This window comes from Myotis yumanensis, unplaced genomic scaffold, assembly GCF_028538775.1.
Source record: "Myotis yumanensis isolate MYYU_CA2020_CCGP unplaced genomic scaffold, mMyoYum1.0.hap1 SCAF_15, whole genome shotgun sequence".
Lineage (NCBI taxonomy): Eukaryota > Metazoa > Chordata > Mammalia > Chiroptera > Vespertilionidae > Myotis > Myotis yumanensis.
Genome location: NW_027223766.1, coordinates 39,939,165 through 39,954,233, shown reverse-complemented (window position 1 = coordinate 39,954,233; position 15,069 = coordinate 39,939,165). Strand labels below are relative to the sequence as shown.

At 36.8% G+C, this 15,069-nt stretch overlaps 1 protein-coding gene across 1 annotated transcript in view; it reads left to right on the top strand.

The window, feature by feature from the left end:
- Positions 1–15,069, top strand: part of RIMS2 (regulating synaptic membrane exocytosis 2) — a 353,913-nt gene that overhangs the window by 182,925 nt on the left and 155,919 nt on the right. The window contains 1 exon segment of the mRNA XM_070392355.1: positions 6,935–7,000. Coding sequence (XP_070248456.1) covers positions 6,935–7,000 — 66 coding nt within the window.

Here is a 15,069-nt window from a genome sequence, read left to right as displayed (position 1 = left end):
GTGTTAACCTTGTCAGTAAGGGTTGATGCAGTGGACTAGGACAGTGTTTTATTGAATACTTTGAAACCAAAAGGCATTGGGTTTGAATTTAGGCTTTTTACACTTGCTAACCATGTATCTTTGGGGAAATTAACTTCTTTGGAATTCGATTTCCTCATCTATATAATTATAAGAGTAGTACCAATTGTACAGGGGTGTTGTGCCCACTGGATGACACAGAGCCTCCAGTTTCATAGTATATACTCGGAAAATGTGCCTTACCCCTTAGCATGTTTAAAGGATCTTTTGTCTTTCAAATAATTTACATTTTTATGGGCTTATCGATTAAGCAGAAAAAGGGAAATCAGTCAATTCATATGTTTTTTAAAAAGCTACGTAGAGAATGTAGGGCATGTGTTGGACCTTGAAAAATGAGCACGTTTATCCAGGTGAGAACAAGAACAGAGATCCAGGGGCAGAACACACATGTGCGTCCGAAAGAGCCAGTACGAAGGATGAAGGACTTGGGGATGTGTTGGACAGTTATGTAGGAAGATAATGGCTTTTACATCCATATATTGGGGGAGAAATGATGCTATTTGACATTCATTTATAGCATCTGGTTAAACTTAAGTGGTATAAGAAGGAGATATATAGGTAACATAAAAATCATATATCAAAATTTGATTTGATCTTTAGTGCTCGGCACCTCTTACTCTTTTGGCCTTAGTCAAAATTCTATTTTGTTTTGAAAAGAAAATAAGTTCTTTATGAATAATTTAGAGACTTAAGTGCAGGGGTATTAGCTGAAATGATGAATTGCAAAGGGCACCTTTCATCTACCTCTCTATCCCCTATTACTTTTTGTATCATTGCTTCTATGATAAATTAGTGTTAACTGCTACAACTAAGAACATAATTTTCCTGGGAAAAAACTATGTGGCTTTAGTGTTAGAAATTATTTTAAGAGCTTATCTGTTTATATGACTTAATTTACTATTAGAATAAGTATGGAGTACTAGATAATATTTCTGTAACACGTCAGTGATATCCTGCAGTAAGAATTTTGTTTATCCAGAGGCCAGAATATTTTGGGTACATGGAGTTAAACAAACAAAAACTTTGATGGCCAAAATCTCTGAAAGAAACGGTTTACTGAGCCAAATGCTATCCAGAAACGGACTAGGTCCTGCAGTGTGAAGTCCAAGCTAGCAGCAGCATGTCTAGGTAGAAAAAACAAACATATTCGCCATCCTGGAATTAGCAGATGGTTTTATGTTTTGAAGAAGAAGGGTGAAAGTTGTCTTGAAAGAACTTACATTAGCTAAGATAAAGGGATGGGAAGAAGTGGAGTGGGGCAGTTCTAGAATAGGCGCACAGTCAGTAAGGAAGTGATATTTAACTGCTTTTGATTGGTTGTGGGAAACAGTCCTGAAAGTTCAGGCATAAGCAGGGTGCTGTGACTTCTGGTGGTGGCCAGAGACGTTGATTCAAAGTTCCAGCATACGGTCAGGAATGTAAGCAGTCTCTTAGTAGGCCCACAGCTGTTAATGGGCTAAATACTCTTCTCTCTTTCTCTTACTCCCAACCACTGTAATTTAATGTAGGACCTCTCAGAATTTTTTTTTCAATACTTTTAGCATTATAGGAAAGAACTATAATTAACAGATATGTTAATTCATAAACTTCAATTAATACATTTATATTTTAAGAAGAAAAATAGCCTCCTATGTGGGTCTCTGAGATTCCTGACACTCTTGAGCCACTTCTCAGTTTTATATTAGGCAACGAGCTGGCAGAAAGTGTCAAACCCATACCTACTTTGAGCCGTTGGGCCCTTTTAGTTATCAACTATGAGGTGAAACACATCTCTGAAAGTTTGATAATATAGAGAAAGTAAAGGAAAAAAGAATTCATTTTACAAAAACAATGCAACATTTTATTTATTACATTTAAGGAACACATTTTAACATAGTTAAATCATACTGAGTATATTTTAGGAACTATGGAGTAGCAAAGCATTAACAATATTATAGACAAGCAGAGAGTTTTGTATTAAATTGAGATTGTTGGAAACTTAGCTTTAAAAAAACCAAGGCTGTTAGTTACTTAAGGGTGTTTTAGCTTATATTCTCACTTTGCAATTCTTTTTGTGTGTCTGGTGGATTCTAAAAGGGTGTAACTGGGCTAATTTAATATATTAGAAGGGTACTTTATTATAAATATGACTTTGTTAAGTCTTTAAAGATTGTATTACTTAATAAAAATCAAAGACTGTCAAGATATTGAATCAGTGATCTAGGTCAGTTCACTATTTGAACAGTAATATTTTTATCATGGTTTTAGAATGTGTAATTTCATTTTTTGCTTTTTAAAATTAGGTAATTTTTCAGGTTTTTGTTTATTTCTTCTACAATAAATTACTTTCCTGCTCAATTTTTTAGAAATTTGGAACAGATGGGATTAATGACATTTTTCATGTAACTTACTTTATTTGTTTAACTCATGTATATTCAAGACAGTACTTATTGCTTAGATTTTACAATATCTATTAATTTTTGAAGAAAAATAAGCACGGCTTAATAGAGCAGTCGCAACAAAATGTTTTTTTATTTGTACCAAGTGGATGCAGCAAAAGACCTTGGATGCATCTCAGGATCTTGGTGGATTTTTAGGGCGCTTATTGAAACAGTATGGTTAATTTAGTATAACATTCATAGGTGCATTTTATAATTTTCAGCAGAATCTCAAGGGGATCTTATGATAGCATTAGGTTAAGAGGTATAACATGACTATAGAAAAGCATAGAGTAAGGGTTTTCCAGAAAAACAGAACCAGTAGGATAGATAAATAGACAGACAGATAGTGAGGAATTGGCTCACATGATTATGGAGGCTGGAATGATCCACAATCTGCTCTCTGAAAGCGGAGACACATGAAATTGTGGTGTGATTGCGTCCACATCTGAGGTCTGATAACCAGGGAGGTGATGGTGTAAACCCCATGCTGGGCGCCAGAGAGATAGGAGATGTCCCATTCAAAAGTGAAGCAGGAAAAAGGGGAGGAATTCCTCTTTCTTCCTCCCTCTATTCTACTCAGACCCTCACCAGATTGCAGGATGCCCACCCACATTGAGGGCAGTCTACTCAGTCCATTGATTCAAATGCTAATCTCATCTGCAAGCAGCCTTACAACACACCCAGGAATAATGTTTCATATTGGCACCTCTTGGATAGTTAAGTTGATGCATTAAAATTAACCAACACTGAAAGGAAAATGAAATAACTGATGCTTGATGAAGGTGGTTCTTGCTTAGTGTTCCCTTTGACATAGAGTCAAAATCAATTATAAGGTTCTTCTAGGAATCTATTAGAAGTTAGAGGATGATATATATGTTCTATGAATTTGAAAATTTTAACAAGCTTTGAATTACTCACATTTTCATTACTCTTAAGTAATGTTCAGAGAAAATGTATTCCTTTTTAATGCAATAAAGGTGAACGTCACAACTGTGAGATGTTATTTCTACTTAATAAACCAGGAATGCCTTTTTTTCCTGTTTTCTTATATTACATAGGTTTATAGTCTTCTGTTGACATTTCTAGAATGTTTCCATGATTGTGTGAACCACTGCTGTCTTTAGAGTGTAGGTTTGCCATGAAAATGGTGGAATTCTGTTTTTACTTCAGTTCAAGCCAAAATGAATGTATTGAGTGGGTCAACCACTGTGCACAAAGATTTAAAATAGACATTATCCTGGTCTAGATAAACAGATGATCCAACTAATTATAACATCTGATGTATACCAGCAATTAGTTGGCATATACAATATATAGTATGACAACTAATTATGAAAAATAGAGGATTGTGAGGCAGAATCATAATATTGCAACAGATTGGAAAGAAAATTACTTCCTTAGGTCTATTGGAAAAGTTTTAAAAAGAAGTTGGACTTTAACTATTGATTAGAATTTTGAAAGTTAATGAAGAGGAGACAGAGGCACAATGGGGATTCTTGGCAGAGCGACGTGAGCATGAACAAAATCTTGCCATCAGAAAAGCATGGCTTGTATTTAGAGAATCTCAGGTAGCCTGGTGTACCTCAATAAAAAGTAGTGCTACAGGAGGTGAGTAGTAATAGGAGATGAAGATTCAGAGTAGTTTAGAACTCAATTTGCATGCCATTTTAAGGAATATGTACTTGTTTTATGATGTGGAAAGCCACTGAAGGATTTTGAGCAAGGTACCTACATAACCAGAAACATAATTTGAAATATCCTTCCCTAGACAGGGTGGAGAATGGATTGGATCAGGAGAGGGTTGGGGTCTGAAGGAAGGGAGACCTACTAGAAGGTTATTTTAATAGACAGAGTAACCCTGACTTAGAGTAGTGGCGGAAAAAAAGGAAAAGGGGGCATAAATCTGAGTTAAACCCGCAAGGTTTATAGCTAATCAGTTGAATGTGGACAATAAGAAAGGTGGAGGAGTTAAATTCTGAGATTTTAAAACTTGGTTTATTAAGTAAATATTTAAATTCTTAGTTGAAACTGGGATTACAAGATGAGGAACAGGGCCTTTAGAGATCTTGGAGCCCCAGCTTCTGAAGGTAAGGATGAAGCGAATGGAAAGGATCTAGGTCTCATTTTCTCTATACCCAGAGTCATTCTGATTTTACTGCATTTATATATATCTATTGGTTTAACTTAACACTTTGTTAGAAAATTTGAAAGCTACTGCTCGAGGCCCGTCATTTCACAAATGTAGAACCAGATGTCCGAATAGGCAAATGACTTGGTCAAGCCTCACAATTAGCATGTGTTTTTCTGAAGAGTCTGCAGGACATTCAAGCAGCCGTGTGAAGAGCCCAGAAGGCCGCTGGAAATATGTTGTGAAACCCAAAGAAAAATTAAGGCTAAAGCTAGAGTTTGCACCATAAGAACAAGTAATATTATGTAGAGAATGTGTTGGAATATAAGGAAGGTCAAGGATTAAATCTTGGGAAACCACTGCACCTAAGAATACAGAAAAAGGGAATCTAGTAGATGAAATGAATAAAGAAGCAAGAGACCAAGCCATATGTACAAATGTTAAGATCCTGAATTTTAGATTAAGGAAGCCCTGAGCTTGAAACCCAGTCCTGCTACTTACTATATGTCTATGGGCAAGCACTCATAGCTCAGTGTCTCTGTCGGTGGGAATACTAGAACCCACCTCAAAGAGTTTTTATGAGAAGTAAATGGGATAAAGTAGACAAAGTTTAATGTAGTACTCGGCACATAGTTAAGTGTTAAATAGATATGATTTTTATAGCCAGAAAAATAGTGTTGAGAAACCAAGAGAGGAGTGTCAAGAAATAGAGGTTGAAAATCAATGTCTATCTAATACCATAGACACATGCAGTATGATGAAGATTAAGAAAAGATTAAGGGATTTTTCTAGAATTTCAAAGATAACATTCACAGGATAACTTCAAGAGAATTGTAGAGGAAAAAGTCAAGGAAAGTCACAGAGATGCAATGGCTTGTAAGGAAGGCAAGTTCAGTTAAGCTTTTATTTTTAGGATTAAGTGCACTTGAGGAATGTAATCTATATATATAAAAGACTAAGCAACTGGTCGACTGGTCACTATGAAGCGCACTGACTACCAGGGGACAGATGCTCAACACAGGAGCTGCCTCCTGGTGGTCAGTGCACGCCCACTCAGTGAGAAGCTGGACTCACTGCTGGCAAGCGCAGCTGCGGTGGCGGGAGCTGCTCCTGCCTCCACGGCAGGCAGCACTAACTGAGGGGTTGTGGCAGGTGCAGCAGGGCCGGGATGAGCAGCAGTGGAGCTGCACCTGGCCCCACCTGGGGCTCCTCCCCAGCCACCTGCCACTTTGGCACTGCTACATCCCTCAGGGTCCTGGATTGCGAGTGGGCGAGTGGGCAAGTGGGTGCAGGCCAGGCTGAGGGACCCCACCTGTGCACGAATCAGTGCACCAAGCCTCTAGAAGACAATAGTGAATGAAGCAAGGTCATGTGGGAAGTAGAATTACATGTAGAGGAATTTCTTCCTTTGGTGAAGAAGAAAAGGACAATTGAAAATATAAATATATGTTTGCTCTATATTTAGAGGTAGAAGAATGGAAGTTGAGAGAGTTCAAGGTTGGTTTCTATTTTTTACTGAAAGGCAGTGATCATCTGCCAAAATTAAGTATTTTAAGAAAATAGCAATAAAGGTTTTAAGAAAATAGGAAAATTTTTAATTAGTGCAAAGAAGAGAATCACAGAGGGCTGAAAGGTCAGTGTGCTGCTTTGATGACTGTGGTGGACATGAGGCATGGAATACAGCAGAACCAATAGCATGCAATAAACATAATAAAAATAACGAATGGAAAAATGGATAGTGTCCAATAAATTTAATAAATACAGTTAATCAGAAATGATTTGAATCAGTTTGTTCTTTACTAAATTGAATTTATAAAGAAAGCCTTTTAAGTTATTAATGGTTGAAGAAGAAATAATTGCCTTGTAAAATCTCCTGAGTATGCGCAAGTATTAAAATTTGCCTCTTTTATTATTTTCTTCTGAGCTTTCTGGTTATTTTATTATTTTTCTCTCCTCACCTTTACTCCTAAAAAATTGGAAAGCATCTATATTGTGTAACATTTTACAGATTGTGCTGAAGATGTTTGAGTAGTAACTGACAAGAATTTATTTTGGAATATGATTTATTTAGATCTCAATTTGTTATCTTTTGTTGTGTTTTATTTTAGAATATTTAGAATATTTTAACCTTTATCGCTGACATACCACATGGAGATTGGGTGGAAAGAGCAAGCTTTCCAGTAACAATTTCCATTTGCTTTGCTTACTATCTGCTTACCTTTTTTTAATCTCACTTTTTAAATTAAACTATACCTTTTCATTTCTTTCCTGAGTCTCATTTATGTTCTTGTTTCTGCCACGCTTGCAGTCACTTTCTTACTCTACCTCGCTCCAGATACAGTCAGACCCTTGAACGTCATCACAGGGATGGCAGGTATACTTTTTCTTACAATTGAGTCTGTTCATAGAATTGCATGTGCCTGTCTATTAATATGATATAATTCATTTCTACTTCTGTTTTATATATACGTATGGTTATAATGAAATATGGGTACATCATCCTTATAAAATAATAGAAAATAGAGCAATATAAACTCTTTGATTGTAGTAACATGTCAAAAATGCTGCTTCCTTTTAATGAGTTAGGATCATATCTTTGATGATTCTAAAATTTTAGTTTTCCAAGAACTACAATTAATTCTTGATTTCCTAGAAGGATCGAATACAGTTTAATTACATTTGGCTGCTCACCTTCCTCAACAGAGTTCATAATTAGGTATTTAGACAGCACTGGTTGATTTGTACATATCTCAACAACCTGCTTCCCTCCCTCAGCAGTGGAGGAGTCAGTCCTGAAGTGCTGAGGATGAACTGATTGGTTTATGGTTACCTTGTCAAAGGTGGCTGTAGTCTGCTCCTTGGTCATCTTGTAGATTATTTTAGATCTATGGAGAATACTGGGTCAGTGAGGAAATCTTTGTTCATTTCTCATCTACCGCCATTCTCCTTATATTGGAGGGAAATATCAATTACATGGCATTTAACAGAAGGGAGGATTAAGTAGGAAAAGAAGGGAAAGAAGGCCTATATGTAGCTTTAGGGATTTGAGCCAGTCCAAAGACAACATTTTGAGGTCCTATAGGCAGAGAAGAGAATGGCAATGATAATATGGTGGGTTCAGCTAGTTTAGATAAGGAATTAGATGCTGTGTTCTATCATTTCAAAGTGATTTGAGTTATGTGTGACCACTTTTATCCCATTAATTTAGTTAATCAAGAGTTAATAAAATAGTTAATAATAATTTAGATAATTAAGAGTTAATAAAATTTATTGAAAAATAATGAGTAAATTTCTAAGGATTGAAATGATGTCGATAAATGTGGAAGGAAACATAAAAGATACCATTAATAATATATTCCTAATAGTTCAAGTTTTGTGATGTCTTTCAGTAAATGTAATTAAAATTGAATGCCTTTCAGTTTATTATATTATAGGGATTATTACTATATTTAATTTTCTTAGCATTTTCTCAGTCCCTTTTCTTTTATTTTGCTTTAATACTAAATAATTCTTAACTTGTTGTTATATCTTTTATTTTAAATATTGCTGTATGTAATATTTAGACTATTTTTTGGTTGCAATGGTTATACATTTATCTTAAAAATATATGGAAACGTGGTTACATAACTGTCCTTATAATTAACCAAGACTTTTCTTAAGGTAGGTGACATGAATGAGACATTACTGATTATAGGCTTATTCCACTTACTCTGGTAACTTCATTTCACTGTAAGTTAAAACCATGCACCATATTTTTTACATTCTGTATTTTCCTAATTTTAATTATCAATACATAGATTGTCTGCCTCATATTACTTATTCGTTCAATAAATCAACATGGATAGAATCAGTTCTTGATCATTTCTTGGTTGGTTATTAATTTCACAATACTTAACAATTCTCAACCTAGCTGGCCTATTTTGAAGGATGCATTTCTTTTTCTTTTTTTTTCTTTTTTATTGCTTAAAGTATTACAAAGGGTATTACATATGTGTCCTTTTTTTTCCCCACCCTTGACAATTCCCCGGCTTCCCCTACCCCCCAGTGTCTTATGTCCATTGGTTATGCTCATATGCATGCATACAAGTCCTTAGGTTGATCTCTTACCCCCCTCCCTCCTGCCCCCCAACCCTCCCCTGCCTTCCCACTGCAGTTTGACAATCTGTGTGAGGCAGCTCTGCCCCTGTATCTATTATTGTTCAAAAGTTTATAATAGTCTCTATTATCCATGAATGAGTGAGATCATGAGGTATTTTTCCTTCATTGACTGGCTTATTTCACTTAGCATAATGCTCTCCAGCTCCATCCATGCCATTGCAAATTGTAAGAGGTCCTTCTTTTTTACAGCAGCATAGTATTCCATCGTGTAGATGTACCACAGTTTTCTAATCCATTCATCTACTGATGGGCACTTAGGCTGTTTCCAGATCTTAGCTATGGTGAATTGTGCTGCTATGAACATATGGGTGCATATATCCTTTCTGATTGGTGTTTCTGGTTTCTTGGGATATATTCCTAGAAGTGGGATAACAGGGTCAAATGGGATTTCCATTTTTAGTTTTTTGAGGAAACTCCCTCCTGCCTTCCATAATGGCTGCACCAGTCTGCATTCCCACCAGCAGTGCACAAGTGTTCCTTTTTCTCCACATCCTCTCCAGCACTTGTCGTTTGTTGATTTGTTGATGATAGCCAGTCTGACAGGTGTGAGATGGTACTTCATTGTTGTTTTGATTTGCATCTTTCAGATGATTAGTGACTTTGAGCATGTTTTCATATGTCTGTTGGCTTTCTGAATGTCCTCTTTTGAAAGGTGTCTATTTAGATCCTTTGCCCATTTTTTGATTGGATTGTTTATCTTCCTTTTGTTAAGTTGTATGAGTTCCCTATAGATTTTGGAGATTAGGCCCTTATCAGATATGACATTGGCAAATATGTTTTCCCACGAGGTGGGTTTTCTTGTTGTTTTGTTGATGGTTTCTTTTGCTGTGCAGAAGCTTTTTATTTTGATGTAGTCCCATTTGTTCATTTTCTCTTTAGTTTCAAGTGCCCTAGGAGCTGTATCAGTGAAGAAATTGCTTTGGCATATGTCTGAGATTTTGTTGCCTTTGTATTCTTCTAGAATTTTTATGGTTTCCTGTCGTACATTTAAGTCCTTTATCCATTTTGAGTTTATTCTTGTGTATGGTGTAAGTTGGTGGTCTAGTTTCATTTTCTTGCATATATCAGTCCAATTTTCCCAACACCACTTATTGAAGAGACTATCTTGGCTCCATTGTATGTTCTTGCCTCCTTTGTCAAATATTAATTGAGCATATTGGTTCGGGCCGATTTCTGGGGTCTCTATTCTATTCCATTGATCTATATGTCTGTTCTTGTGCCAGTACCAGGCAGTTTTGAGAACAGTGGCTTTGTAATACAGCTTGATATCTGGCATTGAGATCCCACCTATTTTGTTCTTTCTCAGGATTGCTGCAGCTATTCGGGGTCTTTTTTTATTCCAAATGAATTTTTGGAGAGTTCGTTCTAGATCTGTGAAGTATGCCGTTGGTATTTTAATGGGAAGTGCGTTGAATTTATAGATTGCTTTGGGTAGTATGGACATTTTAATGATGTTGATTCTACCAATCCATGAACACGGTATGTTCTTCCATCTGTTTATGTCTTCCTCTATCTCTTTTTTCAACGTCCTGTAGTTTTCTGAGTAGAGGTCTTTTACCTCTTTAGTTAAGCTTATTCCTAGGTAGCTTAATTTTTTTGGTGCGATGGTAAATGGGATTGTTTTTCTGATCTCTCTTTCTGAAAGTTGACTATTGGTGTATAGAAATGCCTCAGATTTCTTGGCATTAATTTTGTATCCTGCTACTTTGCCAAATTCATGTATTAAGTCTAGTAGTTTTTTGACGGAGTCTCTAGGGTTTTGTATGTATAATATCATGTCGTCTGCAAATAAGGACAGTTTTACTTCCTCTTTTCCAATTTGGATGCCTTTTATTTCTTCTTCTTGTCTAATTGCAATGGCTAATACTTCCAGGACTATGTTGAACAGGAGTGGTGAGAGTGGGCATCCCTGTCTTGTTCCTGTTCTTAGGGGAAATGGTGTTAGTTTTTGTCCATTGAGTATGATGTTGGCTGTGGGCCTGTCATATATGGCTTTTATTATGTTGAGGTATGATCCTTCTACTCCCACCATGCTGAGAGTTTTTATCAAAAGTGGGTGTTGGATTTTGTCAAATGCTTTTTCTGCATCAATTGATATGAACATGTGGTTTTTTTCTTTCAATTTGTTTATGTGATGTATCACGTTTATTGATTTGCGTATATTGTACCGTCCTTGCATCCCTGGGATAAATTCTACTTGGTCATGGTGTATGATCTTTCTGATGTACTGCTGGATCTGATTTGCTAAGATTTTGTTGAGGATTTTGGCATCTGTGTTCATGAGGGATATTGGCCTGTAATTCTCTTTCATTGTGTTGTCTTTACCTGGTTTTGGTATTAGGGTGATGCTGGCTTCATAGAATGAGCTTGAAGTGTTCCTTCCTCTTGAATTTTTTGTAGTAGTCTGAGGAGTGTAGGTTTTAGTTCTTCCTTGAATGTTTGGTAAAACTCCCCTGTGAAGCCGTCTGGTCCTGGGCTTTTGTTTGCTGGAAGCTTTTTGATTACTGCTTCGATTTCTTCCATAGTTATTGGCCTATTGAGATTTTTAGATTCTTCCTGATTGAGTTTTGGAATGTTGTATTTTTCTAGGAATTTGTCCATTTCCTCCAGGTTGTCTAGTTTGTTGGAGTAGAGCTGTCCATAGTATTTTTTAACAATCATTTGTATTTCTGTGGGGTCTGTTGTTATTTCGCCTCTATCGTTTCTGATTTTGTTTATTTGGGTCCTCTCTCTTTGCTTCTTGGTGAGCCTGGCTAGAGGTTTGTCAATCTTGTTTATCCTTTCAAAGAACCAGCTCTTGGTTTCATTGATTTTCTGTATTATCTTTTTGGTCTCTATGTCATTTATTTCTGCTCTAATCTTTATTATCTCCTTCCTTCTGCTCACTCTGGGGTTTTCTTGTTGCTCTCTTTCTAATTCTTTGAGTTGTAGAGTTAGATGATTTACTACCATTTTTTCTTGCTTTTTTTTTTTTTTTTTTTAATTTTTTTTTATTGATTTTTTTACAGAGAGGAAGGGAGAGGGACAGAGAGCCAGAAACATCAATGAGAGAGAAACATCGATCAGCTGCCTCCTGCACACTCCCCACTGGGGATGTGCCCGCAACCAAGGCACATGCCCTTGACCGGAATCGAACCTAGGACCCTTGAGTCCTCAGGCCGACGCTCCATCCACTGAGCCAAACCGGCTAGGGCTTTTCTTGCTTTTTGAGATAGGCCTGTAGAGCTATAAACTTCCCTCTCAGGACTGCTTTCATTGCGTCCCATAGGTTTTGGATTGTTGTGTTTTCATTGTCATTAGTTTCCAGGATGCTTTTAATTTCTTCTTTGATCTCATTGGTAACCCAATCAATATTTAATAACATGCTATTCAGCCTCCAAGTGTTTGAGTATTTTGGGTTGTTTATTTTATAGTTCATTTCTAATATTATGCCATCTTGGTCTGAGAAGATGCTTGGTATGATTTCAATATTCTTGAATTTGGGGAGACTTTGTTTGTGACCCAATATGTGGTCTATTTTTGAATGTGTCTTATGAGCCCTTGAGTAGAACGTATATTCCGTGGCTTTGGGGTGAAGTGTTCTGAAGATGTCAATTAAGTCCATCTGATCAAGTGAGTCATTTAGGGTTGCTGTTTCTTTGCTGATTGTTTGTCTAGAGGATTTATCCAGAGATGTCAGTGGTGTATTAAAGTCCCCTACTATGATTGTATTGTTGTCGATCTCTCCTTTGATATCTTCCAGGAGTTTTTTTACGTATGTGGGTGCTCCTGCATTGGGTGAATAAATGTTTACCAGGGTTATATCTTCTTGTTGTATTGAAGGGATGCATTTATGAATTGTTTTTTGTGTGCCATGATTTGGTTTGTGTCACGAAACACAATATCATTAATATTTGCATTAAAGTAAAACACAGATAGGAAAATTAGTTTTAAAAAACAAGTTTTCAAATAGCTTACTGTAAGGTTTGCTGTCATTTAAATTATTCAAATTTGTGAGTCTATGCATAAGACAGATTGGGTAGATTTTGTAAGATTGAAGTTCTTTCGTTGCTTTTGAAAGTATTACCTTTTATCATTATAAGTCTGATACCTAGAAAAGAATGTGTGCACATTTCAAAACATAATGAAATGAACAACCACAAATCTACTACCCAAACTGAGAACCAGAGTATATGCTTATACACCTTGCATCTTCTGGCTCCTTGCCTGTTACGTTTGTGTGCCTCTTCCACAGAAGTAAGAAAAGCGATACTGAATTTTTCATTTTACATTCCCTTACTTTGCTTTTTTTAAAAAAAGGGACTTGGATCATTTGTTTTCACTCTGCTGACTTTCCAAGTTACTCAATTCCTCTGACCCCATCTTAGTGCACTGAGATTCTGGGATTACTGAAGATATGAAAGCTTATCTAATCATCTCCCCAGTCTCCTGCATATATTACCATAAAAGTCTATGCTTCTTGTTTTAAACTTCTGTACCTTTATATGCATTACCTTTATATGTAATGCAACTGAGCACAACCACCCATTGCCCTTCCATGTTAGTATCATCTGTTGATCTCTTGGTTATGCTATTTTAATTACTGAATTCTTTAGCGCCTGGCTTTAGTCTCCTTCATCACTCTGATGTTAGAATTCACCTGAATGATCTTTTCAGCACCCACTTACTTCTTTGACTGTTTCAAATACGAGGGAGTGGACTTTACCTCCAATTCTACTTCAGTCAGTCACTACCATGATCATACTCTGAGTCTTATGATCACTTTAAATTGTTCTGCCTTTGAAATCTTAATTCAAATACTCCACTCTTGGACCAGAACTCCACATGGTTATTTTTCATTCTTTCGTTGAGTTACTTCTACCTCATCAGTTCTTTTATGTTAATAGAGGAACTCTTCCCTCTTGACCCTTAAGCTTTCCCTATTAGTCTCCACTTTCTTTACTTGCTTACATATACGGGTTCTTTGAGGAGTTTTAATTAGGGGATGGCTATAATATATTCACTGTGGAATAATACTCTAGAGACTCTGTGGATGGTTGATTTGAAAGTAAAAGTTATAGAAAAGAAAAGTATGTATTGGGATATTTGCCATCGTCTAGGACAGTGGTCGGCAAAACGGCTCGGCAAACTGCGGCTCGCGAGCCACATGTGGCTCTTTGGCCCCTTGAGTATGGCTCTTCCACAAAATACCAACTCCTGCGCATGGGCCATGAAGTTTCAATCGCACTGTACGTGCACGCCCGCACGTGGTATTTTGTGGAAGAGCCACACTCAAAGGGCCAAAGAGCCGCATGTGGCTCTCGAGCCGCTGTTTGCCGACCACTGGTCTAGGACAACAGAAACTCTTTGAGGGCCTGAACTAGGTAAGATAGTCAATGGAGATACAGAGAGACAAGAGATTTAATCAACTAAAATCTATAATACTTGGTAAATAAAAGGATTTGGGTGTTGAGGGGGAGCAGAGAATCAAGAAACACTCCCAGGCTCATAGCTTGGGTAACTGGGTGCATGTGCTACCTTAACAAAGGTGGAGTTGGAGGTTTTAAAAGAGGAATCAAAGGAGTGAAATAAATATCTTGAAATCTTTAAAGAAGTTTAGGCTACATATAAAAATTTAGAATTAGATTCCCTCCTCCTCCTCCTCCTCCTCCTCTTCCCTGTCCCTCTCCCTCTCTCTTTCATTTTGTGTCTTGGAGAGGGAGAGAAACTTCAATATGAGAGATAAGTATTGATCAGCCGCCTCCTGCATGCACCCCCACCAGGGATCAAGCCCATAACCTGGATATGTGTCCTGACTGGGAATCAAACCCATGACCTTTTAGTGTACAGGGTAATACTCCAACCAACTAAGCCATACCAACAGGGCAAATTCCTTCTTTTTCTTCTGTTTCTCTAATGAAGTACTATTCTGATTCTCATTCTACCCCTTGACTGTTCTTATCTCCTTCTCTACTTCTCATGTCCTCAACTTTGTGACCATATGTTGTCCTATATCCTATCAGTGCTATAGCTTTGACCAAAACTTCTAATACCTAGTAGAGTGCCTGGGTATTATAAATAGTATTGAAATAACTACTTAGTCAACAAATAGTGAAATATTAATACTGTACAATTACTTTGCAAATTACTTTCTCTCTCAAATTGACGTTCGAGTTACTATCCTTCCCTCTCAAGAATTCTTCTATTTCTGGTAATAGATCATTTTCTTTTGGAGGCTGGGAATTTCAGGTTTTTTCTTTGGCTTATTCATTTCTACATTTAATTCATAGGGTAATTTGTCAGCAT